We start from the raw sequence: 24,658 nt of genomic DNA, 5'->3' as shown, positions 1-24,658 counted from the left end.
TAGAAGAGCACCTTTACAAGGTTATAGAACTACATGAACGAGAGCCTTTGTCGCTCGCTTGCCGGGGAAAACCATTGTTGACCCGACCGGAAAAGGCTCGTTGGAAACTGTTTGGACCAGAGCGGACGCTTTGAAAAGTAGGAAGTATTTTTGTTGTCGCACCTATTGCGACCCAATGAGCTCAACAAGTAGAAGAGTAAAAGTGCAACACGTCGTCCATCAAGAAAGGCCTTCAGCAAATAGCACATTTTCTAGGATATATTTCCCCACCCCCCCCCCCCCCCCCAAAAAAAATACTGTATCCCGATAAACCATAGCATTGTTGATGTTTTTTTTTTATTAATGCCACTGATATAATGATATGAGAGCGTAATAATTCAAGTATATCCTTTTGACTTTTATTTCAAAATAAAATTGAACATTGGCAGCAGAGCAATAAATGTAATATCTCAGATCAAAAAACACAAATAGAAATATCAAAGACTCAAGCTTAGCTTGCAAGCTCGCGGGCTCAACAGTTAACTTTCCCTTAAATGACTCTGTTGCGTGCTACACACGGAGCAAGGATGTGGAAAATTGGACGGCGCCGCCGCCGCCGCCGCCAGTCCGCGAGCCCGCTAGCGGCTTATATATACTAGCCTAGCCACTAGTGGCGAGCTACTTGGCGGTGCTGAAGCCACTAAGGTTGGCCTAGCGACGCCACTGAGGAGTGTCTCAAATATGTCGCGAAAGATTTCCGTATGATGCATTTTCCCACATTTTCGGGAATGCCGATTATTACTAGTATTCGTTCCGATTTATTAAGACTATGATTTAAAAAGGACCATTCTAGAACGTGGGCTGCACGGTGAAAATTGAAGAGCGCAGCAAACGCATACCGCACGTGTGAACTTGCGAACGGGTTGAAGAGCACGCTAGTGTCTTTTTCAAGAAGATACTGTGAAAGTACAGTATCTTGTGTGCCGCGTTGGGTAACCCGCGCTCCGCGGGCTGGTCGGTGGGCAGCAGATCATTCCGGGTTCTACGTGTGGCCATCAGACAAACGCCGGTGAATGACTCACTAAACTATCGCCACGTTGATCTCGCTCCACATTTTACCACACCGTTGTCTCTCTTTGCAAAAGTCCTCTTTTTTTTTCGGGCAGCGGAACTATGTTGCACATGACTCTCGGGACTATGACTGGTATTCGTGTCACCCTCGGTGACCTTGTAACTATGACAGACCAAATGTTCAGCTCGGGTTATATAACTTCCACTACAGACGTCATCGGCCATGCTGCCGTCGCCGATCTCTTGCTCCAAAGCACGCAGTCATTGTCCGCACTCGCTCCGGGCCTTCAATCACTGAGGCATGAAAAAGGAGATTTCATCTTTCTTTGATACACTTTTTATTATTTGTGGCATGAATAAAGTCGCTTTACTTTTAGATAAGCATCTGGACGTGAAGCATGGACAACAAATCTGTCAATTACAGTTTGTGTTCTTTAAGGCACAGGGGGCTGGGGGGGGGGGGGGATGAATTGATCTCATAATCATGTATGAGTCTCGAACCGGTATGAGTCACACCACTTTTACCTTTCATTCACAACTACAGGTCGGGTGGGGCACTAAACTTTGTATTGAAAGGCCGAAGACGTGGTTTTACGAGGCGCACTGGCCGCTCGGCCGTGTGTGTGTGACCTATTTATGACTCATATCTTCTGCTCGGGGCGTTGGCCGCATGTGCCGTGACGGCATGGCTCGTCGTCGTGGACTTCAACACAAAACACTGCAAGAGACCACAAACAAGCAAGTCGGGTCTGACGCTGAAATGACGGTCGCTTCGTTTCTTTGACGTCAGCGAAGTCACCTTCAACTTTGAGGCTTTTTTTGCTTTTTATTCTTCGCATCAATAGCTATGTTTTGTTTTTTGTGTTTCAAGTGCAAACCGAACGGGGTATGCCGCGTTTCCTCACACATAGCGGATGTCCCAATAACTTTTGAACTCTGTTGTTAATCCAAACAGCAGCACCTATCGAGAGCATTTAAAGTGCGGACTGCGAATGAATCACCCTGCACGGCAGTCAAGATGATTTTACGATATCAAATGAACTTTCCTGTCAGCTCGTTTATGTTCAGGGAGCTACGCACATTCCAATTATTTCCAGCGTCTCCCTTTTGTTTTTTCTAAAATCAATATTGTGTTTTAAACACCAGTTTCACTTGACATATATTGTAAGCATATTATTTAAACCCAAGCGAATGTTTTATTTATTGGTAGAAAAGGGGGGGGGGGAAACACCAAGTAAAAAAAATCAATTCATAGAATTGTTTGATATTATTCTAAAAATCTGTTAGTATTCTAAGAATAAGAAGTGGTTCTTCTTCTTCTTCTTCTACTAACAATGACCTAATCTGTAATTTCCTTTTGAGCAGCCTTGTGGGTGCAGCTGGTCATGCCAATTTCGAGTTGTTCCATGGATTAGTCATGATTAGTCATGAAGAGATTTCACTTGATGAATCACAAATGAATTTTGCTGTCTGCATGATTCATAATCTGCCTATGGAAGAATGTTTGCACCATTTTTTTCTTATTTACTTTAGACAGTTGCCAGTCCTGTACTTTTCCTAGAACGTAACCTACTTAGCAAGCTCTTTCCTCAAAAAGGAAATTGCATCGCTGGTGTAGAGACTGGAACAAAGATATACAGTGGGTCCGGAAAGTATTCAGACCCCCTTAAATCTTTCACTCTTTTTTTTTTTATATTGCAGCTATTTGCTCAAATCATTGAAGTTCATTTTTTTCCCCCACATGAATGAATGCGCACACAGCACCCCGTATTGACACAAAACAAACGGAATTGCTCACATTTGTGCAGATTTATTCAAAAAGAAAACCTGAAATATCACCCAGAGTATTTTTAGTAGACGCACCCTCTTGAGCTCATACATCCAGGAGTCTTTTTGGGAATGATGCAACAGGGTTTTTCCACACCTGGATTTGGGGATCATCTGCCATTCCTCCTTGCAGATCCTCTCCAGTTCTGTCAGGTTGGATGGTAAATGTTGGTGGGCAGCCATTTTCAGGTCTTTCCAGAGAAGCTCAATTGGGTTTAAGTCAGGGCTCTGGCTGGGCCATTCAAGAACAGTCACGGAGTTGTTGTGAAGCCATTTTAGCTGCGTGCTTAGGGTCATTGTCTTTTTTGAAGATGAACCTTCGGCCCGGTCTGAGGTTCTGAGCACTCTGGAGAAGGTTTTCGTCCAGGATATCCCTTTACTAGGCCGCATTCATCTTCCCTTCGATTGCAACCGGTCTCCCTGTCCCTGCAGCTGCAAAACACCCCCCCAGCATGATGCTGCCACCACCGCGCTTCACTGTCGGGACCGTATTGGGCAGGTGATGAGCAGTGCCTGGTTTCCTCCACACATGCCACTTAGAATTAAGGCCAACAATTTCTATCTTGGTCTCATCAGACCAGAGAATCTTATTTCTCACCATCTTGGAGTCCACCGGTTTCCTCTCCGGAGCTGTCGTGTATCAGACCTGGAAGCGCTTTGCTCAAGGACACCGCACTCAGCCTTCCAAACAACATATCATACGTACGTACAGTACAGTACCTTCAAAGCGTTTGTCAAGACCGAGACTGCGGAAACGAGACAGTATGATTATTTTCCTTCTTTCCAGAGTGCTAACGATCCAGACGCTTGTGTGTGTGTGTGTGTGTGTGTGTCATTAAAAATGTAGATGTTATTAACCTACTTTCCCGGTCAGGCACATTCTGATTCTATGCGCAATCATTTGTCTTCGAGAGCAGGCCCCTCACTTGAGAATGAATGACGTCTGCAGCCGGAGAAAGTTCATTACATAAACACGCGAGGCCCTTTTTTTGGTTTGGAAATCATTTGTCAAGCTTTTTGTCTTTTGCAAAATGAAACGGAATGCATGTGCGAATGCAGTCGCGTCCGTACATAGCGTAGCCCTTTGCGTCTGCCGGCTACCTTGAGGAGAAGACTTCTTTTTCCTTTCCTGAGCTGCGTTCAATAAAAGGGACTTGTGCTCCTTAGAAATATGGAAGGAAGGCAATGTTTCATAACAAGGAAAATGCAAGAGCAAGAGTTGGGAATGAAGACGTAGTCATTTTTTCCATGGCTCGCTTACAAAAGGCTGCTTGAGTTCACTCGAGAGCCGCTGGGCCGGGTGAGCGCGGCTGCTTGCGGTTTCACAATTGCTGGCCAGTAAATTTGTCTAAAAAAAACTTCTTGTCATGTTTATTAGCGCGGCGCTTCTACGTCTTATTTGAAGCGTGTCGTCATCCTTGCGTCGCCGGCGAGCCGAAGCGAAACGGGAGCTTGCGAGAGCTGCTCCGCCGATGAAGCGGCGCTGCCCTTTCCACTCGTGACCCACATATTTGCTCACACGCCGCGTGTCTTTCCCTGACCAGCGGCGGGCGCGCAACGACAGGCCCGGAATAATGCGATGATCCGTCCAAAGCGTACGCCGTACTCTTGAGGACGTTTCCAGATCCGTTTATCTGATGGAAGAATATTTGCTGTGCTTGAAATGAGGCAGCCGCCGACCAATTCATGATGTGTTTCGTTTGGGTAAAGGTATCCTCAAAAATATTTGGTGTCAAAAGGAATCGCAGACAGATTTACGATTTAAAAGCGAAGTTTGACGATGTGGAATTACTGAATTAGTCACTCTACATGATAACCACCCCCACCCCTACTTGGCAGCGAGGCTGGGCGAAGTTCAAGAGCGAAAGAGCCACTTTCAAGTGCCGGCCAAAACGCTAGCATGTCAGAGCCAAAAGGTAAGCAGAGCTGCATTGATTCGAAGCACACTTGTTGATGTTTTCTGCTTTTGTCTCGTCTCCATTTGCCACATGCGCACAAGCATAGCGTACGAACCGCTGCCCGCAGGAGTTCCGATGCTCTTCATTCTGGGCTCTGCTTCCCGCAAGAGAGGAGCCAGACGTCAAAACGTCGTCCCGCTGGTCGTCATGGTGACTGGCCCAGCAGTATGCGGGGCGGGATGAGGGCTGGCTCTCTTGCACGAGACCCTAAAAACGCCTCGATTTCAACCACACAAGAAAATGGTGTCAAAACTGTGTTATATACTTTTTTTTTTTTTTTTTATAAAAGCATGTCATAGACACCCAGGAACTGTTTTAAATTGTGAAAAAAAAACAACAACATTAAGACAAATTGTATGCCAGATACAGTAGACCCCTGCATACTGATCCCCTCCCTCAATAGACACAAAATCGAATTACAATCATTACTGCGCATCTTCAGCCAGGTCACACGCGGGGTTACGAAAATGATTGTTTTTTTTTTTTTTGGGGGGGAGAGCACAAGGGTTCGGCTGTCGGCCGCCCATGGGAGGATGGGTGCGAAGCTGCCGTTTTTGTTGAGACAGATGCCGGACACGGAAAAGCGCTGGCGAGTGGGAGCCAGGAAAATGAGGCTCCACGCTGACCAGTGGCCTTTCCCACTGAGCGCTTTGCAGTCTAGCTCCTTTCTGTTGGCGATGGAGGCCGTAATGCTTCTGCAAAGTCTCCTTTTAGGAGCGCGGTAGACTGAGGAGGTGCGCTGATTGATTGTTGTGCGCAAATATGCTGGATTGTTGATGCTGATGAGATTTGGTTTGCGAGGGAGAGTGAAGTTGCGCAGGAAAATCGTATCATCTTTTAAGATAGAAGATAGTTTGGCGTTTGCCGTCTTTGGACGTGAAAGGGAAAAATCGGGATACAAATAACCAGATGATCGTTATGTGTGTACCGGCCGGGTCTTACCAGCCATGCGCCTGATGTCACTCACTAGGCCACGCCCGCTTAAAGGAACATAGCTCTGGCAATGGCTTGTACAGTAATTACGCGCTAGAAAACACTGTTATTTCTTTATATTCTCTTGTTTTCATACATTTATTGATTTTATTTGACACTATTTTTGTGTAATTCATGAATTGCTGTGGTTTTCGGGCGCTCAAAGGGAGGAATGGAATTTCAATTCATTTCAACGTGAATTGAGCTACCACTATATTGTGCCGTTTGATGCGCAATCCAGTCCGCAAATGCGTTTCCGTGCCCTCTGGCATCGACATTCCCGACCTCGACTGCGCACTCTGCATCTAAATGGCGTCGGAGCTCCGTGTGAAATATACGTCACCTGAATGCATTTGCGAGGCGCGCACGGAGCCCGGCGGCCGCCTCGGTTGGGGGAAGGAGACGCCGCACGCACGGTCGCCATGGCAACACTGAGGGAACAGCAGTTCCGGAGTCTAATTAACGACAGAGGGTCACGATGACATCATCAATCCCGGCGACTCGTACGACCCGCGTTGGCCTCACGTCTCAGTGATGATCGCAGCCGTTCAGTTTTTCCTCTCCTTGTGAAAGCCCGCAACTCGGAAGGAAAGGGACAGGATGTAAAGAACACAACACAAAGCTTGTATTATGTAGTCAGGTCTTCCTCAGAGCAGGAAATGTCATCTTATTACCTAATAGCAATAGCGTGACCTACATAAAAGAGCAGAACTAATCCCCGTGTAGGCGGATGGTGCATAATACAGGAAAATGTGGGAGATCGTAATGATTCTTAGACGTCTCACGAACATCCTATTTACTTTGTAGGTGTCTTTTAAACCCTTTACTTGAAATTGTTGAATGTTGAATCATGTCGATGTTTTTCCCAGCCAAAAGGTGAAGAAAAATAGATGGATGGATGATGGATCGATAGATATAGATGCGGTTGTCACCGCTGCAATATTCACACACGTACACTTGTATAAATAATGTAGAAAGAACCGACAATGTGAAACCAAATAAAAAAGCAGCATTGATGAGGAGTTTATCATTTTAAATCTAAGCTAAGCAAGAAGAAAAACAACAACTGAAGACCAAGGCCCTGCTTTACTAAGATCCCAAATAGCGCGTGCTAAATTGCGTTTTCGCTCACTGTAACAGATTGCGCGCGCTGTTGGTGCAGAGTTCAAAAAAGGGAGGGTTTTTGCTCTTGGATGCTTTTCACGACTGCACATTTGGGAGTGAAAATGAAGTTTGAAGTGATGGAATTGGAAGTGTTAGTGGAAGACAAACAAACGTATCACTGAGTTACAGAGAAGAAATCTATTGCGCCGATAACTTTGCCTCGGGAAAAATGCTTATGTTTTGTGCTGTGTAAGCAGGAACAGATTGAAAGACATTTCAAATGAAACATCAACATCTTAAATCTCGTCTTTTCATGAAAGCGCAATATCAATAGTTTGCACAAAAAAATTGTATTTATTACTGCTTGAACTTTTTCTAAAGATCCGGGGAGAGGCACTGACTGATATTGACGTTGGCGGGATGCCGCTTCAGATGAGTTAAAAAGTCTGGCGTTCCGCCAAAAGCATTTTGCGAGCCATGACGCCTGTCAGACAGAAGCTGAGCTGCACTGTGTTTGTTTACAGCTTAGGTGTGTGGTAAGGGCACCTGCTAGTTCCACTTCTTGTCCCTCGCCTAATATGTTCTGTCTTAGATCCCTAATTATCAGCCCATCATATTACATACTGTCATTGCGCCTGTATTTGATTATTATGATCTTTATGATGGACAACAATAACATTCCGTACAAGCCATGATTTGTCAACTTTCTCTCTTTATTCGTTCAAAAAAAAACAAAAAAAAAAAACATGACCTGCACATCGCAATACATGGTTGCCTTTTGTTTTTGTTGTCCCAGAGGAGGAAATCCCTGCTCGCGGTAGTTACACAGTAACTACATAATAATTACATTGATACACGACTGACAGATGTGAGTGAGTAATTATAGGGACCACGCAGCAAGACAAACGTGGACTGAAATTCTACCCACAGCGGACTGGATTTCATGTAATTTAAGAGGAGGTTGTTTAGTCAGACCGCATGTGCAAACCAGCAAGCTATACTATCGTGCCAGAAAGAAAGAAAGATGGAAAGCAAGACAGACAGAAAGAAAGAAAGAAAGAAAGAAAGTGGGCCATTGTGTTGTTTGAGCGGGCACTTGCCGATTCCAATCGAATATGTCGACCGTGGCTGAATGTATGCAAGGGCCACTTTGTCATTAAACACGCTAAAAGCAATCAATCAAGAAATGATATATTTCGAGAAACTGTTCGATTTCAGCTTTAAAGCTGTTTGTGGCAATTCTTAAAAGCGGCGTTTTAAAACGGTGTTTACTGCAAGATCGTCAATGTGACATGTTTATGAGCAGAAAGTGCAGCAAACCGTTTTTGCGTCGAAAACTCAACTTTGTTTATGCAGCATTACGAAGAGGAAAAGCTCTATTTTCAAAGCAATTGATTATTATTATTATTAGCGCGGGAGCCGATCCCGGCTGAGAGGCGGGGTGCACCCTGAACTAGCTCGTCAGACAATCTAGTGATATCACTGAGAAAGTAATTAAAATAGTCAACAAGGAAACCAAATTCCCAACACCGCTTACAAATATTTGTTTTGCAACGCTCGTAAAGCTGACGGCTGACAGGGCGAGGTCTTGGCCGAGAGACAGTCAGCTGACCTTTACACTCAGAATATCAAATCTGCACGCGTCTGCTTGGCAATTGCTCTTGCAGACCTCTCCGGGACTGAACAAATATGATCTTGGAAACACGCTTCGATTAGTGATTCATCATAGCTGAGCTATTCATATTCATAATCCATAATCTGTCCAAATAATTGATAGTATTGTTGTGTTGTTTCGTAATTGTGTTGAAGAATGACTGTTTATTGATGGATGGCAGCTGTGTGCGGCTGTGTGCTGCGCTGTGATGGCCTGATAGGCCAGCCTTCAGACACTATGTAAGGTTACCATAGTTACGGGCCACGACGGCGCCGCAATTTGGCTTTGCCGAGCGCCACCGACTTGCTCGGCGTCGAGCGATCGCCGTGGCGCTGATGATGCGTTCTGATTGCAGTATTAGAATTGATGTGGTCCTTGAGCACAAACGTTTGCCCACTCGTGCTTTAGTAGCAACAACAACCCCCCCCCCCCCAAAAAAAAGGGATGAAAATGGTACAGGAATGTCCTCCCGTTCACTTCCAGCACACTGTGAACTATTTTTGGATCCGGTGTTTTATTTCAAGGTTTCAGTCACAATGCTGTCAATGGAGCAGTCCATAATAATCTTCATTTCTCCTCCTCCGTGACACGCAGGAAGTAGCGAGCTAATTAACTGATGGTAAAACAATTTCTTTGACTTTTGGTCTCGGGTGTGTAGCAATGTAGTTATTCTTGTCACTTGGCTTTTCAGTAACACAGCTGCTCCTTTATTGGGAAGGAAGTCAGCTGAGATGATTTGGACGAACACGCCCCGAAAGAAAGGAGCCTGCCTCTTAGGTCGGAAACATTCAGTCATCAGGTATGGGAATCCTTTGGGATTGCTGCCAGAGAACCTGGAAATAGTTTCCCCGATACCTGGCTTAAAGAGAAACCAATGAGTAGGAGTGAAAGATACGCATACGTCTTCTAGCTAAGAGACAAAGCAAACTTTGCTCTCATCTTGTGCCGACTGTTAAGCTATGTCCGTCGTTGTGTCGCTATCTCGCGATCGCAACAAACGTCTGCTCGTCACTTTCACATGCCCGCAGATTACGGCGAGCCACTCATCAGCGCGGGCTTCAAGAAGAAGTTTAGTCAGAAAACAGAAGAGAATGAATGACGTCCGCCAAGTCCGCCAGCTTAATGCTAACACACAACGTAAAACGTCATAGACAGGCTAACAAAACGTTTCAACGTGTCAACGTTGCGGCCGTTATTACGCTTTAAGCAACCAATACTGTATTTGAACACACACGGCGCAGCCACACATGTAGACAGAAAATATAACAATACTCAAAGGCATATCTATATGGCATATATATTCTTTATCCTCTGCGAAAAACACAATTACTGCAACTTACTGTGAATTATGTAAATGTGTATTATACTGCCCCCCTGGTGGCTAAGGAACACACACACCAGAAGGTGCATAATGTCTATTGCAGTGCTTCTCAATCTTTTTTACACCAAGTACCACATAGAAGAAAAAAAAAAAAAGACTTTCCAAGTACCGCCTTCATGGCCAACATGAGAATACAATGGCGTACTAGGACCAAGTGTCCATCAAAAACAAGGCAGAGATGGAATTCTTAAAAGGTATATTTATTTCTATTGGAAGCCACTGTAACATTATGCACAGTTTGCGCAGTAACACTGCACTTATCCATCCATCCATTTATCTCACCGCTTCTCCTCACGCGGGTCGCGGGCACGCCGGAGCCTATCCCAGCGATCTTCGGGCGGGAGGCGGGGTACACCCAGAACCGGTCGCCAGACAATCGCAGGGCACATAGAAACAAACAACCACTCGCACTCACATTCACACCTTCGGGCAATTCAGAGTCTTCAATCGACCTCGCACGCATGTTTGTGGGATGTACCCGGAGAAAACCCACGCAGGCACGGGGAGAACACGCAAACTCTGCGTTGTGGCGGCAGCTCTCTGAAGTGTCGCCGGTTTTTTTTTTTTTTTTTAGATTAAGACTCAAGACTATTTTGGAAGGTAACCCGCTGCTGGTCTGCCAATGTTAGCCCGGACCTTTTTCTGTCCAGACTGCGATATCCGAGCAACAGGTGCTTGGACTATCAGAACACTTTTCCTTTTTTTTTTTTTTTTTTTTTCAAATGAGAAAATACTATGCTGCCATTTTCTTGACCGCCCAACCTCCTTGATAATGTTCCACCTACTCTAATTGGCTTACCAGCACATTTTCAGGCTATTTGGACTCGAAATTGCTCGAGGTAATTGTGGGAGACGTGTGACGTTTTAGCTCAAAACATGACACACTTTCTTGTAAGACTGCGACACTGCGGGGAAATGAAAGCGCAAGTTGACGCCTACCTACTGAAAATCAATTGTCACGGCCTAATGGAGAATATAATGAGCGGCCGGGGGTCCTCCGAAGACAGAGGCGCACTCAGGAAATGTAGGATTTGTCTGCTGTCAGGCGAGAGGGCACTCCACGGAGACTGCGCCGTTACACTTATCCGCGATGTGATTAATGCGCTGGTAATAGAAAACTTCTAGAGATGCCAGAGTTTTGCGGCCAGTCTCGCATTTACTCCCAAAAGACTTTCAGGAAGAAAAACAACGCAATTGCCATGCTTATTTCTCAATCAATCCATTTCACTTCAATGAAACTCAAACAAATGTGCATTTATTCCCTCAGTGGGTGAGCTGTTATTCTTAGTGGAAATGTGAATTGGTTCTGAAATGTGCTTGAAATTTCTTCGATTTGTTCCCAACGTTGGATTCTCTTCATTTCCTAGCGATTCACTTGGCCGCACTGCTTCCGTTTTTGTATCCAATCAGATTTCAGCCATGGTAAGCTAACCTGCGCAGGGCTTTACAATCACTGAGGCTGGCACATGTAACTTCCTAATCATAATCATAAATCACATTAGAAAAGTAGCCTCACCATAACGTAAGCATTTTTCCATCTTCCGATGGGTTGATCAGAGCAAAACTGTTACGGCAGAGTTTGACGAGGAAAACGTGCCCGTAGCCATCTGCGCACAGAGAAGGAAAAACAGATTTTTCGCTACTTGACTTGATCTTAGAAATTCATTTTCCAGAAAAGCTCCAAATCAGGAGGTAGAGCATTTTGCAGCAAAGAAACTGCACATCGCATGACATTTCAAACGAAAGCGCAACATCGGTAGTTTGTCTTATTTCGGGGGAAACGAAGAATGCGGACGAGTGCAACAGAAACCATTTGAACCGTCGCAATGAATCGGCTATCAAACACGAATAACGCTGGAAGCGCCGCAGGCCAGAAGCTGAGCAGCACTGTGTTTGTTTACGTTTATGTGACGTTTTGCACGGAGCGACAAAAGCACCGTGCGCTCGCCGCGATCAGTCATGAATGCTGTTGGGGCGCATTTGGGCAAAAGGCAACTTGTTTTCTTGCGTTGTCCCCTTCCCCTCTTCCGTCTTAGGTTCAAGTCAAAGGTTTACAGTCAGGGTCAGACGGGCTAATCGGCTGCCCTGCAGACTCCTAACAGCGCGCAACTTTATTTGCGGATCAGCTTTTTTTTTGGGGGGGGGGGGGGGGGGGGGGAATATACAGTATATATATATATATATATATATATTGCAGCGACCAAATGCTCAGTGCACACAAATGACGTTGTGCATGAAAGCACGTGTTGGAGATTACAAGCCGTCCCCTCCTCCGGCTGTTGTCGACGATTGCAGCTCACAGCTGACCTACTTTCTGTCTGTCTTTCGTTCCGCTTGTGCTGTTTACAAGGATGGCGGCCCGCGCAGCCCGCTAAAGAAAACGCAGCTTCAAAGTGGATTTTCTTGCTCAGCCTCGCGGATGACAAAGTATCCGAGCCAGGACCGGCCGGACGGCGCTGGGCTTTTCCCGACAAATGCACCTTATGCAATGCTTGAGGCTTGAGCACCTCCGACAGTCTTCTCGCGTCGAGCGAGCTGCGCAGTCACTCGTCGCTTTGATTTGCGAGGGATACAAAACACCATGAGCGCATCGGTCCTCTTTTCTCGGCGTGGATGTTTGTTTTGTGGCGGACGCCCTCTTTTTGCAAGGTACGTATTTGCGACTTTTCCGTTCGGGCTTCACTTGGAAAGTTCAGCGCGAGTGGTTGGGGGGGGGGGGAACCAAAAAGAAAATCTAATCTTTTCATTCTTACAGTGTGCCGGATTTTGCACTGCATTCGATCAGAAAGTCTCAGTTTGGATTGATAGTTGTTTATTGACGTGGGCGTATTTTGGCCGTCTCATCCAGAAAAGTCGACACTTGCGCAGTTTTCCAACATTCGACTGAGCCAATTAAGGCACGTGAAAAAATAAGGCAAAGTCATCTGTTTCTCTGATTTTCATATTCGTGGGTACTGTGGTCAAATGTTGTTGTTTTATTCGATATGTTACTGACAGCATAATTCCAATTCACTTTTTTCCCGCGCTGTCTTTAATAGAAAAATACCTGGCTAACATAAATACATTCATTAAGAATTTTCAGACGGCACATTAATCAGGTGTGCAGCGGGAAGTTATGTAGTTATTTATTTTGTACAAAAATGATGATGATTTATACTCCTAATAACGTATCTTTGTTGAGCCATCTATGCTAGCGACAGGCAGAACAATGAAATGCTCTTCTTCATCCAATTTGTATGAGTTTAGAGTGATTTCAGTCCAAAATATTTTGGCCACACTTTTTGTTTGAGAATTTGAAAAGTAAGTAAAATATGCGGCTTGTCTCACGAAAGGTTGGAAACGCTGCATATTGTGTATAAAGCAGACGTGAGGTGTTATTAGGTCGTCATAACCCGTTCCGCCCCCGCTGTTGGGTTTCCACCTGATGACATGCTTGGCAAAGCGCAGAGGCGAAATTAGTCACTGTGACCCAAAAACCAAAAAAAAAAAACAGGCTGGTGAATGGCAGTGGAGAAAAAGAAAAAATCCTCAGGCAGTTTGTCAGGCTGACTTGGGTCGGGCTGACGTTACCTAACCCGGTAAGTGTGTTTCGTCTTTAACGGCTCGACTTGTTCGTCGCTCATCCGCCCGCTCTCGACACAGGTCGCTCCGCAACCTTCAATTGGCCGACTTATCGATCGCGCGCGCGCAACGCTGGGGGTCGGCGGCGACCTTTGACCTTCGACCCGCCGTGACCCAATCCGAGCGCTTCCCGACCCAGTTCTATGCTGCGTTGAGCGGAAGCTTCTCTATGACCAAAAAAAGTCCCGCTGGGATTTCACACAAATGAGCGGGCACGTCTTAGAATTCCAAACTCAAATCAACCGGATGTTTTTCGGGGGATAGATTTCACTCAAGCTTCGCCTGTGATCGCTCCAAACCAGATGTCACTCACCAGACACTTCATTAGGCACACCCGCATTAATACTAATGAGTTTTAATACAGGGTGCTTGGAAAGTGCACTTCCATTTTTGGGGTATTTTTATCAACAGACACGTTTCAATATTGAATACATATGAACCCTCTGGATTCCAAGCGTGCCACCCTTACCAAAGAGGTATCAAAAGTGTTGCCTTGACATTGGTAATTATGCTCCGATTCGATTGAGGCGGTCGGAAAGGCTTTTAATTAGCTGAGACACTCAGAGGAGGTTATGTATTCGTAAGAGTACAAAGCTAAGCATGAAATATTTGTCAGACATTGGGCGTGGTTCAAAGAAGAGTCTCTTACATTTTGCTGCGATAAATAAGAAAGCACGGGATCAAGGTTTGTTGTTTTTTGGCTCTCATTTTATTTGACTGAATGTGTCATACTCTTCAGTAAGCAGTTTTACAATACGTTGCCGGTTTCCATCAGGTTTGTCCGGCCTTGCCGGAGGTCGGCGCTCTCGTGGGGCACCTTTGAGTAGATTTCAGCGTTGTAAAATTGCTCGGCATTGTACTGAAATGTGAGATTATTTTTGGAGATTGTGCAGGTGCACCTACTGTGGCTGATGCATACTTTTTTCTCGGCAACTTGAACAGCTTTCTTAATACATTCAAATGTTCGGGGGGGCGGGGCCGGGGGCAGACAGGAACGTTGATCGCCGCTACCGGCTGTGCACTATTCTCTACTTCTGCCCCCTGTCACACTTTTGAAATGTGTTGTCTGTGGTTTGGATTTGATTTACTGTGCTGATTTATTCAGACGCGATGCTCCAAAGGTTGAGCAGTAGTTCACCTCAATCGGGCCGTTGAAGGATTGGATGTGTAAGCAGCATGTTTAAACAGCGCTAAACCTTATGAGGTAAAACGCTGGCTTTATTCTTATCTGCTGTGTGGCGCGAACCTATTGACTGACTGGTAGGCGGACACCCGAGTCATCTCCGCGGCATCGAGTTTGTCTGAGCCCAATGTGAAGCTCAGTATGCTCTTGTACATTCTGTGCGGTGCGGAGTGAAGTGCAAGTTCATTCAGGCTCACTGGACCATGATTGCCATGTTCAATGCAGACGTATCTGCGGTCACCATCTGCGACCTGAAGAATGATATCGTGGCGAGATAACGTGACCATGTCCTTGAATGCTGTTTTTCTGCGCAGAGGCCTGAAATCAGCTCATTGGAATTTCTCAAGCTCCTCTACGTCACGAGCGAAGATCTCGCTTTACAGACGCTCACACATTCATACGCCAAAGGGCGGCTGCTGCCATCCAAGCACCACCGGGCCACCTGCGACCAATTTGGGGTTCAGCGTCTCGCCCAAGGACACTTCGACAGCGGACAGTCGGAGCCGGGATTCCAAAAGTCGACTCTTCGGTCACTATGTTAATCCTCGTAGTTGGCAGTGGCGTTTAACTGCAATTGCAACATAAGGAGAGGTGTTGCTAATATTGTGACGCAAAAGAACATCTTGTTCAATTCTTACCTCTTTGACGGTGAACATTTGCATCGCATCGGGTCTTATTAGGTTGTGCATAATGTTGCACAGAACCTTAAACAAACCCGAAAGGGTGAGGCATCCCTTGAGCGGAAGGTGTTGTTCCTCCGTTAAAGGTCAAAACGAAACCCAACGGTTCCGCTGTTGTCACCAAGGTAGCAGTTGTTCCATGGAGGTTCCTCATGGGCAGCTCAAAGCTGTCTGTTTGCTCTTGAACTGGGAACTTTACTATGCCGGCTTCTAGCACCGGTTCCTTCTGCTAGTTGAAAGCTTGAAATACCTCAGGGCAAACACGTAACCAGACTCCGGTGCTTTTATCTCTTAACCTAGCAAGGTGTGGTTTGAACCTCAATACAGTTCGGGGATGTAGGCCGATACGAGCGTGTTCACTTTCCACCGCGAGGAGTTGACGCTGCGTGCGAGCGGCAGTCGGCGATGCCGGCGACTTTGCTTTTTGCACAAACAGGGCGCGTATAGACAAACAACTATTCAGGCTCATATTCATATTGTCTATGGACACATTCGAGATTTCAATTAACCTGCCATTTATGTATTTGGGACGTGACAGGAAGCACGCGAACACCATACAGGAGAGCCTGAGCCAAGATTCCGACCCGGAACCTCTCGACTGTTAGGCAGACGTGCTAACCACTAACCCACCGTGAGAGAACGTGAACGTGAGTGACCATTACAGTGGTTAACTTCTGTATAAACTTACTGTAGTTACCTAGAATGCACTGATTAAAGTGATCGCTTTGTAACCTGAACGGGATTCATTCAATATACACAAATTTTAATCAGAGCATTACGTTTTGAGATCACAAGTCAATGAAAGTCAACCAGCGTGACGATTTTGAGGTTCTGATGTAGGGTTAAGTGATTGTTAGCAGAGGAACTTGGGAAATGGATGCAAATTCTATCATTTATGAATGTATTATTTACTCCCCCCCCGCAAACTCCATGCAGAGGAGTTACTTTTTTTTTTGTCGTGCCCAGAATACGTCAAAAAGTGTCACTTCATGAATCAAATCCAAACCCTTTCGATTCGATGAGATTAGCACAGTTGGCTATGCACAGTCGCTCTGGCATTTCATCGTGTTTTTGCTATTCGGTTTCCCTTTATATGCTTTTTATATTTAAGCATTGACAATGGCAGCTTTGCTTTCCATCACACTAATGTATTCCTCTTCAAGGGTCTCATTTCGATCAATAATGGTGGAAATAGCCGTTAACGAGTGTTTTCCCTGAGCGGTGCGCAAATCCAAATACGTGGCGATGACCTCGAGGCAGATGATGAGGAAAAAAACGTATTTGTTCTTCACAAAAGCAACATATGGTCTTATGTTGGGTTTTTTACAGAGGCGTCTGCTTCCTACTGTTGAATTTCATCATGGGAGCATGTGAGGAAAGTGATTGTGCAGCGGTTTTCTTCTGAGGTTGTCATATGAAGTGTCTGCTTCAGAGATTTTTCTAGGTCAGGGGAGCTCCTCTTGTGCAAAAGAAAAAACAACAACATTTTTACTCTTATAATGCTGCAGGCCAGCTGAAAATGCTTTGTTCCTGTTATAGTACTGATGATGAACCAAAGTGTGTGTGTGTGTGTGTGTGTGTGTGTTTTTTTTTTTTTTTTTCCGCAATAGCCAAAATGAAAGGTAGAATTGACAGAAAATGTGTCATTTCCAGGATGATGGGATCTTTTTCCTCTGCGTGTTCGCAGGATTTGGCCTTTGTTCGGCCGCTGGCGCGCCCTCGTTTTGTGTGTCGGCGCACTCAGATGAGGTCAGCACGGGTGAGAATCCAGAAAGGGCCTGGATGGGAAAGAGCGTGACTATGGACAACCTTTCGGACTTCGGAGGCCCCTGTCCTTCCAGCCGCAGAGACTGGGAGTAAGTATGAAGACGAGCTTGCCTCCATTTGCGATCTTTGTCGGATTTCTCCGCTTGCATCAACACAGCTGACGTTGCGCTACTAGTTCTGCAACGGTGATCTAAATATTTACAAACAAGTCAGTGGAACATCTTAAGTCAAAGCCCACTGAAGTCAAACAACTCAGAATAGGACTCAAATGTTTGTTTAAAAAAACGTTGACTTTGAACTGCACATTATTACATTTAAGATTGTTTTTATGGGTAGCATGAACAGTAGTTATTTTGACAATATACGACAGTTAACATTCTCGATCAGCGTCCCTCAACAGTTTGTGTTCGACTTTTGAGGCTTCGCTGTATATTGATTGGAGCGGAACGTGATTCTACTGATCTCAAGTTGGGCTAGCATTAGCATATGTGCTAAGGTTACTGTAGTAGATAGTAGTTTGGAGTTCTGACAAAGTGGCTTTGGAGACATGTTATAATGTGAACAATCTCTTGCTCGCGTTGAGCACGCAGACATCTGACCAATCTCGAGCCGATATCTGTGCAACCTACTTCCGCACTTTTCTCACGGTTTGGTGACAAAACCCAGTAGGAACTTTAAGCTTTTATTGCATTTTTTTAACACAAGGTGTCACCACAGAGCCACCGAAATGACAATATTCGATGTTGAGCCTTTGTTCGTGTTTACACTTGAGGTGAATCATAAAAGATGGAAACGATATTTGAATGATCCTGTAGCAAACACCCGGAGGACATTGATTGTGATTCTTATTTTTCTGGCGCGACAAAATCCTACTCAGTCAGAAGTACGTACAACTAAGTAGCATTAACGGAGAGAGCTGCAAAAAGAAGAAGTCAAAATGAAGTCCATAATATAGGTTCTTCAATTTGTCTGACCTTAGAAGCAGGAATTTTCCGTTTTTGAATTCCACTGTGCTACCTTTACAGAAAATATAGTGTACATGATTGGCTGTGAAGGGATTAGGTGCCAGCGTAACGCTCTGTGTTCTCCAGTAGAACAAAAGCTATATTGAGTGACTGCGTGAGCTTGCGTAGAGAGAATGTACTTCATTAAAACCGAAATGAAGCTTTAGTGCCACGGTTACCTGGCTACAGCGCTATAACGCTGTGCGTGCGTATTATCGACGAACTAAAGCTTGCACGGAGCACGTGAATATATCTGGCTCAGTGAATTTCAGAAACACAAACCTCCTCCCGTGTTATATTTTAAACATGAGCAGGCAAGCTTAATAATGTGACAGGCTGCCTCATGATCAAAGAAATTAACTGCGCTCTTGCCGGATAACGGAGAATCTTTTCTTTCCCATTTTGATAAGATTTAGAAGCTTTGTGTATTGTATGAGGATCGTGAAAGAAACTGCATTTGACTTTGCAATCCGTCTCTTTGCAGTTCCAGCAGCTGCATGGATGATTTGATGGACGAAGATGAGAAAGACAGGGCAAAAAGGTACGCCGGACATATTCACGCTCTGCAATCACATTCAGAGACGTTGAAAAAAAATGCAAACTCTCTTGATGGGAAATGTGTTTCTCATAAGAATGGCACGTTGTGGGGCGTTGACCTGACTTGGAAAACTACACAGCAACAACACATGTCGAGTAAACAGCTCAAATCAATAGGGAAACTCACAAGTCACTTTGAACGAGTTTTGTGCCTCGCAAACGTTTGTCGACAGCCACAGACGCGACTCGAGTAATGCGGCACTGTCCGCAATCCACAGCGTGCGCTCTGACAAGACTGAGGCAGTAGATAGCAGTTCCTGTCCTGCACAGGGAAAGCACACTCTAAAAGACTGGGATTGCCACCCTCCGTTCAACGCGAGATGGAAAATAAATTCCATTTCAATTCATGTTTGATCCGGGAGCGTACCGAAACGTCACAAATTCTTCCTCTTCCACAAAGTTTCGAGGAAATAGTTGTTGCTGTGCTAGTGGCCTCCAAACTTTGTTGTTGCCTTCCTCTGAAAACTGACTGAGCTTGTCTTGACGGCGAAAGGGCATCGCGGAACAAATCAGAAAAGAAAAGAAGAGACCAGTTCAATGTGCTCATCAAAGAGCTCTGCACCATGCTGCAGGGCCAAGGCCATCCTCGCAAGATGGACAAGTCCACCATACTACAAAAAACGATTGACTTCTTACAGAAACAAAAAGGTAGGGCCAACAGGCGCAAGGCTCGCTTGTTTTCCCTTCGTCACTGTCGACAACGAACACACTTTGTCATTTTGGGAGTCCCCCACGAATTGTCTTGAACTTGAGCTGCTCCGCAGACATCAGTGCGCAGAACGAAACGTGTGACGTGAGACAAGACTGGAAGCCTTCGTTCCTCAGCAACGAGGAGTTCACCCAGCTCATGCTCGAGGTAAACAAGCAAGACGACGTCCTCTCCGTCTGATGATTTCAATGTGGGGAAACTGGCCGAGGTCTTCGGATCAGCTCGCCAGCGCAGTGAAGATCCCGTCGATGCGTCACCCAACTCATTCTTTAACCGCTTTCTTTTTCAGGCACTAGATGGTTTCTTAGTAGTGTTAACTACAGATGGAAACATCATCTACGTGTCGGACAGTGTGTCTTCACTTATTGGACATTTGCCGGTGAGTGTAAAAGCAAGTCCATTAAAAATCCACCCAGCCATTGTCTGTACCGCTTTATCGTCACGAGGGTCGCGGGCCTATCCCAGCTATCTTCGGGCGAGAGGCGGGGTACGCCCCGAACCGCTCGCAGGGCACGCACATAGGAAAAACAAACAACCATTCACACCTACGGGCAATCAACCTACCACGCATGTGTTTTGGGATGCGGGAGGAAAAGCCACGCAGGCACGGGGAGAACATGCAAACTCCACACAGGCCGGGCCGGGGATTTGTACCCCGGTCCCCAGAACTGTGAGGCGGATGTGCTAACCAGTCGCGCACCGCGCCGCTCATAACAAAATCCTTCATTCAAGAGGCTTCACAAATGTAGTTTTTACCATCAATTCTGAAGTCTGGAGCCCACGAACATCAAAAGGAGCGATGCTTTGCCAGACCTTCAGCAGCCACCTTCACTTTCTGCTTCTATGGGAGCCTTATTAGCGTCACTGTTGTGTTCAGTAAGCTTAGCGATCGAGATAATGTTTGGAGTTGCTTTTTTTATGAAAGACAACTTTAAAGGCAGATTTCCTCCCTAAACAGAAGAAATCAGTAATAGAATCAAGAAGGTAGGCATTGTCAAAATGAATGTAAATAAATACGACAATATTCAAGAACAGGAAGGCCAGATTCAACTTAACCAGAAAATAAAGTTCGATTGGAATCCGAATCCGAAAGCAATGACAACTTGTATCAGAACGATGGGACTCATATCCAAAGCGTAGGACAAAACGGTGGCGGCCACGTTACAGTACGGACGTCGCCGCTAACGGGAAAGGCTCGCTGGAGAATTGCGAGGTGCATTATTGGACGACTGGACGTGCAGCCAAATGCTACAAAACTGAGAGGACGGCGCTTCACGGCGTAGATGCTTACTTAATGAGCCTGGAATATTTTTCAACGGCTGGCCAAGTCTAATATCAAGCCAATCCCATGCTTTTCGCTTACTGAAGACAAAAGGGAAGGCAGCAAGACCCAAAACAAGCAGCAAGTGTGGCTGCAGTGAAGGACTGGCAAAGCATACAATTCCTTGTTGACGTCCTGTAGGTATAATACTTTTGTCCGTACAGGGTCTGCCAGACTGTTTACCTCAGGTTTACCTTGATTCCTTTTTTTTTCTGGAAGACTAACTGCTCTGCTGTATATCGCACCAGTCAGATATGGTGGAGCAAAACATCTTAAATTTCCTCCCGGAGCGGGAACACGGAGAGGTGTATAAGCTGCTATCATCTCATATGCTGATGACTGACCCCGTTGCTGCTGACCTCCTGGCCCGTGAGTCGCCTCTTTGCACTTTGTCTGCCCCCCCCCGTCACGTCACGCTTCAGGACAATTTGTCTGCGCTTCACCAGGTCAGCGCAAGTTAAAAATACACAGCAGATGAATACATTCGATTCAGTCAGGCCTGGAGAAAAAGCAGGTTGTGGAATCGGGGTCGGTAGTTTATTTATTGGATTGCTGATTTGTGTGTCTATAATTAGGCCTTTAGCTAATAATAGTCACATGCTTAGTATCATAGTTTAGACTTTTAATCACTGTTATGTTAACAAAGTAATCCCCCAGCAATGAACCATCCAGGGCTCAAGGCCCTGACCTTAATCCTGCATTGCTATTGGGCTTTTCACAGAAAGAAAGATGGGAGTAGCTAAGGTTCCAGAACCACGTGTCACATCAAAAGATGCTCCAAATTGCATTTTCTTTGGGGTTATTTTTAACCCGATAACGTTGTCTACACTTCTGTTGTGCAGTCAATGTGAGCTGAAACTGGACTGTGACCAAAGCTTATCATAAATAAATGTCTTCTCGCTGGATTTAGGATTTAGATGTTGCTACTTGTAGCCTAGCTTTCGTCTTTTCCTTACAGTTGTACATACAAACACACAGAATGCAGATTTGTTCTGACTACCCATTTTTGTTGTCAACAAATGAGATTTAAGTTGCTGTTTACCAGGTGAGGCACATGTGGAATTTTGCTGTCACCTCGCCAGAGCAAACATCCACCCAAAAGAGCCGCCAGTGTATGAGTATGTCAAGTTTGTCGGAGATTTCAAGTTTCACAACAATGGTGAGCGCAAACGCTTAGATTAGCACGCAGAAATTCCAGGTAATAAGCTGTACTGTCATTTCCCGTAGTGCCTACATCCTCTTGTAATGGGGTTGAATTGACGTTACCGAGAAGTCTGCAGTCGTCACTGGAGGAGCAGGTCTGCCTCATTGCTACTGTACGATTAGTCACGCCGCAGTTTCTAAAGGTGAGACTCGCTGCGTGTGTGCTGTTGCGATGCATTCATGTGTCAGCATTATGAAAGAAATGAAACCGGTATTCATTGAAGCGTAACAAACGTGTCGGTTAGCTTTGCCTGAGGCTCAGCGGATGCCTGTGGTCAATTTATTGGACTGTGCCAATGTTGCTGCAATGAAGACAATTTTTTTTGCCATTTATAAATTCTTAAAACATTTATTTGATGTTTTTTTTTTCTTCGAAAGGCTGGCGATTAAACAATATTTTCCCTTTTATGCTTGTGCTGCAGTTTGCAATGGCCATTGACGGTTTGTTTTGTTGTGCAATTACAGTTAGAAAATATCTGATGGTTGTCACATCCACTGCATTTTGTGATCTTCGTTTCCTACGTCCGGTCGGAAAAGTCACTTTGTGGTTGAAAAAGACCTCAGTAACAATCAAGCGGATGGGTTTACGGTAGTGCTTCCAGTATGTGCGGCTTCGTTGCCTTTCATAGTCGATCTTAGTCGGGCGGGCCTGCGGCCATGCTTGAGTAAACATTGCTTGTTGTGAAGTCATTGAGGTGACTTCCCCCTTCTGTGTTCGATTGTTTTTTTTATTTACAGGATTTGTGTAATGTGGATGATCCTTGTGATGAATTCACATCTAGGCACAGCCTCGAATGGAAGTTTCTGTTTTTAGATCACAGGTAAATGTCAGTGACTCCAATAATATCAGCAGCCAGCACTTGTGTCGTCGTTGTTTTTACACGCTGGTCGTTGTTTTTATTTGTTACAGAGCTTCTCCAATCATAGGATATTTACCCTTCGAAGTGCTTGGAACATCTGGCTATGATTACTATCACGTGGACGACTTGGAACTTATAGCTCAATGTCATAAGCAGTGTAAGTAACGCAGTCCACTGTCGCTTCTTATTGGGTGCATTCATTGTATGAGAGCACAATAAGAACCTCTTCCGCATTTACTCTGTACAATCTCATTTCTTCCAAGGGATATCGTTACTCAGTTGTTGCATTTTCATTGCCAAAAGGTTTCTCATGGTAGCCAACTAACCAATCCAGAGCGTATCACTTTCGGGCACCACAGTGGTAAAGGGCTAGCTCCGCCCTTTTATGACTGAGAATTGTCACTTCTCTCTGCAAGCAGGAATAGAATGGGAAGAAGTCAGAACTTCACTTATGATAAATAGCCACAAGTCAAAAGCAAATGAATAGGAAATGCTTGCATGTTCTCCATTGTTGTTGTTTTTATGTCATGTTCTCTTCTTTGAATTAGAATTTATTGGTATGATGTCACACTGTTTATTCAACTACAATTACGAGCATATGAGAGGCCAGATGTCTTGACTGTGTTTATTCCCCCCCCCCCCCCCCCCCCCACAGTAATGCAGTTTGGAAAGGGTAAATCCTGCTATTATCGCTTTCTGACGAAGGGTCAGCAATGGATTTGGTTGCGGACGCACTACTACATTACTTATCACCAGTGGAACTCCAAACCCGAGTTCATCGTGTGTACTCACACTGTTGTCAGGTGAGGCCATTTTCTTCATTGTCATTTGCCCACGAGAAGGTTGAGCACCCTCTCTTGTGGTCCCGGGATTAAATGAGGCACGCCTCATTCTGGAGGCGCACGGTGACTAATATACCCGATCTTCTTGCAATTCAGTTATGCTGAAGTACGAGCTGAAAGGAGGCGAGCATTTGGCCTTGAGGAGCAGTCTCCTCCTGAGATCGCTCCCTCGTCTGTAAAGGTAAAAGTCCAGACATTTCCCAGTCTGATTTCTACAAAACATCCCATTTGAGCCCCTTGTTTGGTCCACTTCAGGCCCAAGAGCTGTACTTGGACATGTGCTCCACAATGGACCCGCCACGGGACAGAAACACCGGCGCACGTTCGGTATCCTCCCACAGCTCTCGGAAGTCCTCCCACACGGCCTTGTCAGACTCCGCATGTGAGTCATCCTCTGCCCAATAAAGTGCCAACTCATTCAATAAGTGCTCGACAGAAGCCCAGATGCTGCTCCTGTGTGGCTGCAGGCTCTGATCTCTGTGGAGCTTAGAAAACTGGGATACTGCCAGATCATCCAGCCGCTCGTCCGTCCATTTTCTACAGCGCGCGTGTCCGCCCTTGCAAGTGATCTGGCGTTTATCCCAGCTGACTTTGGGCGGGAAGCAAAATACATCCGGGGCAGTTCGTCAGCCAATCGCAACGCAAGGCACAAACCTGACCGAGATCCGGGGCTTGCACCGTTTTGAAGTTAACTGTAAAAACCAAACTGTAAAGGAGAAACCAACCATTCCTATGTACACTTCTGGGCAATTTAAGTCTTCGATTAACATAACATGCGGGTTTTGGGCTGTGGGAGGAAGCCAGAGGACCTGGAGAAAGTCGGAGCTCAAATTCATACACAGAACCTCCGAAACGTGAGGCAGACATGCTAACCACTAATCCACGAGGCTGTCTACTTGCCTGATCATTAGATAAATAACCTCCT

At 45.5% G+C, this 24,658-nt stretch overlaps 1 protein-coding gene across 8 annotated transcripts in view; it reads left to right on the top strand.

Annotated features, from left to right (window-relative positions):
- npas2 (neuronal PAS domain protein 2) overlaps window positions 1–24,658 on the top strand; it is a 39,262-nt gene that overhangs the window by 3,703 nt on the left and 10,901 nt on the right. The window contains exons 2-16 of one of the 8 annotated variants that reach the window (XM_061752751.1): window positions 12,297–12,595; window positions 15,969–16,077; window positions 17,118–17,286; window positions 18,686–18,742; window positions 19,292–19,446; window positions 19,563–19,654; window positions 19,797–19,886; window positions 21,077–21,197; window positions 21,874–21,987; window positions 22,056–22,174; window positions 22,770–22,852; window positions 22,942–23,048; window positions 23,547–23,694; window positions 23,830–23,914; window positions 23,989–24,115. In XM_061752751.1, the coding sequence (XP_061608735.1) occupies window positions 17,213–17,286; window positions 18,686–18,742; window positions 19,292–19,446; window positions 19,563–19,654; window positions 19,797–19,886; window positions 21,077–21,197; window positions 21,874–21,987; window positions 22,056–22,174; window positions 22,770–22,852; window positions 22,942–23,048; window positions 23,547–23,694; window positions 23,830–23,914; window positions 23,989–24,115 (1,372 nt within the window). In that variant the 5' untranslated portion in view covers window positions 12,297–12,595; window positions 15,969–16,077; window positions 17,118–17,212. Of the gene's footprint in view, window positions 1–12,213; window positions 12,596–15,968; window positions 16,078–17,101; window positions 17,287–18,685; window positions 18,743–19,291; window positions 19,447–19,562; window positions 19,655–19,796; window positions 19,887–21,047; window positions 21,198–21,873; window positions 21,988–22,055; window positions 22,175–22,769; window positions 22,853–22,941; window positions 23,049–23,546; window positions 23,695–23,829; window positions 23,915–23,988; window positions 24,116–24,658 lie in introns of those variants that run through there. The other 7 variants (XR_009785273.1, XM_061752756.1, XM_061752752.1 and 4 more) reach the window with 7 other exon arrangements.

The sequence above is a fragment of the Phyllopteryx taeniolatus genome, chromosome 17 (genome assembly GCF_024500385.1).
Source record: "Phyllopteryx taeniolatus isolate TA_2022b chromosome 17, UOR_Ptae_1.2, whole genome shotgun sequence".
Lineage (NCBI taxonomy): Eukaryota > Metazoa > Chordata > Actinopteri > Syngnathiformes > Syngnathidae > Phyllopteryx > Phyllopteryx taeniolatus.
This window is presented reverse-complemented; position numbering and strand designations above follow the sequence as displayed.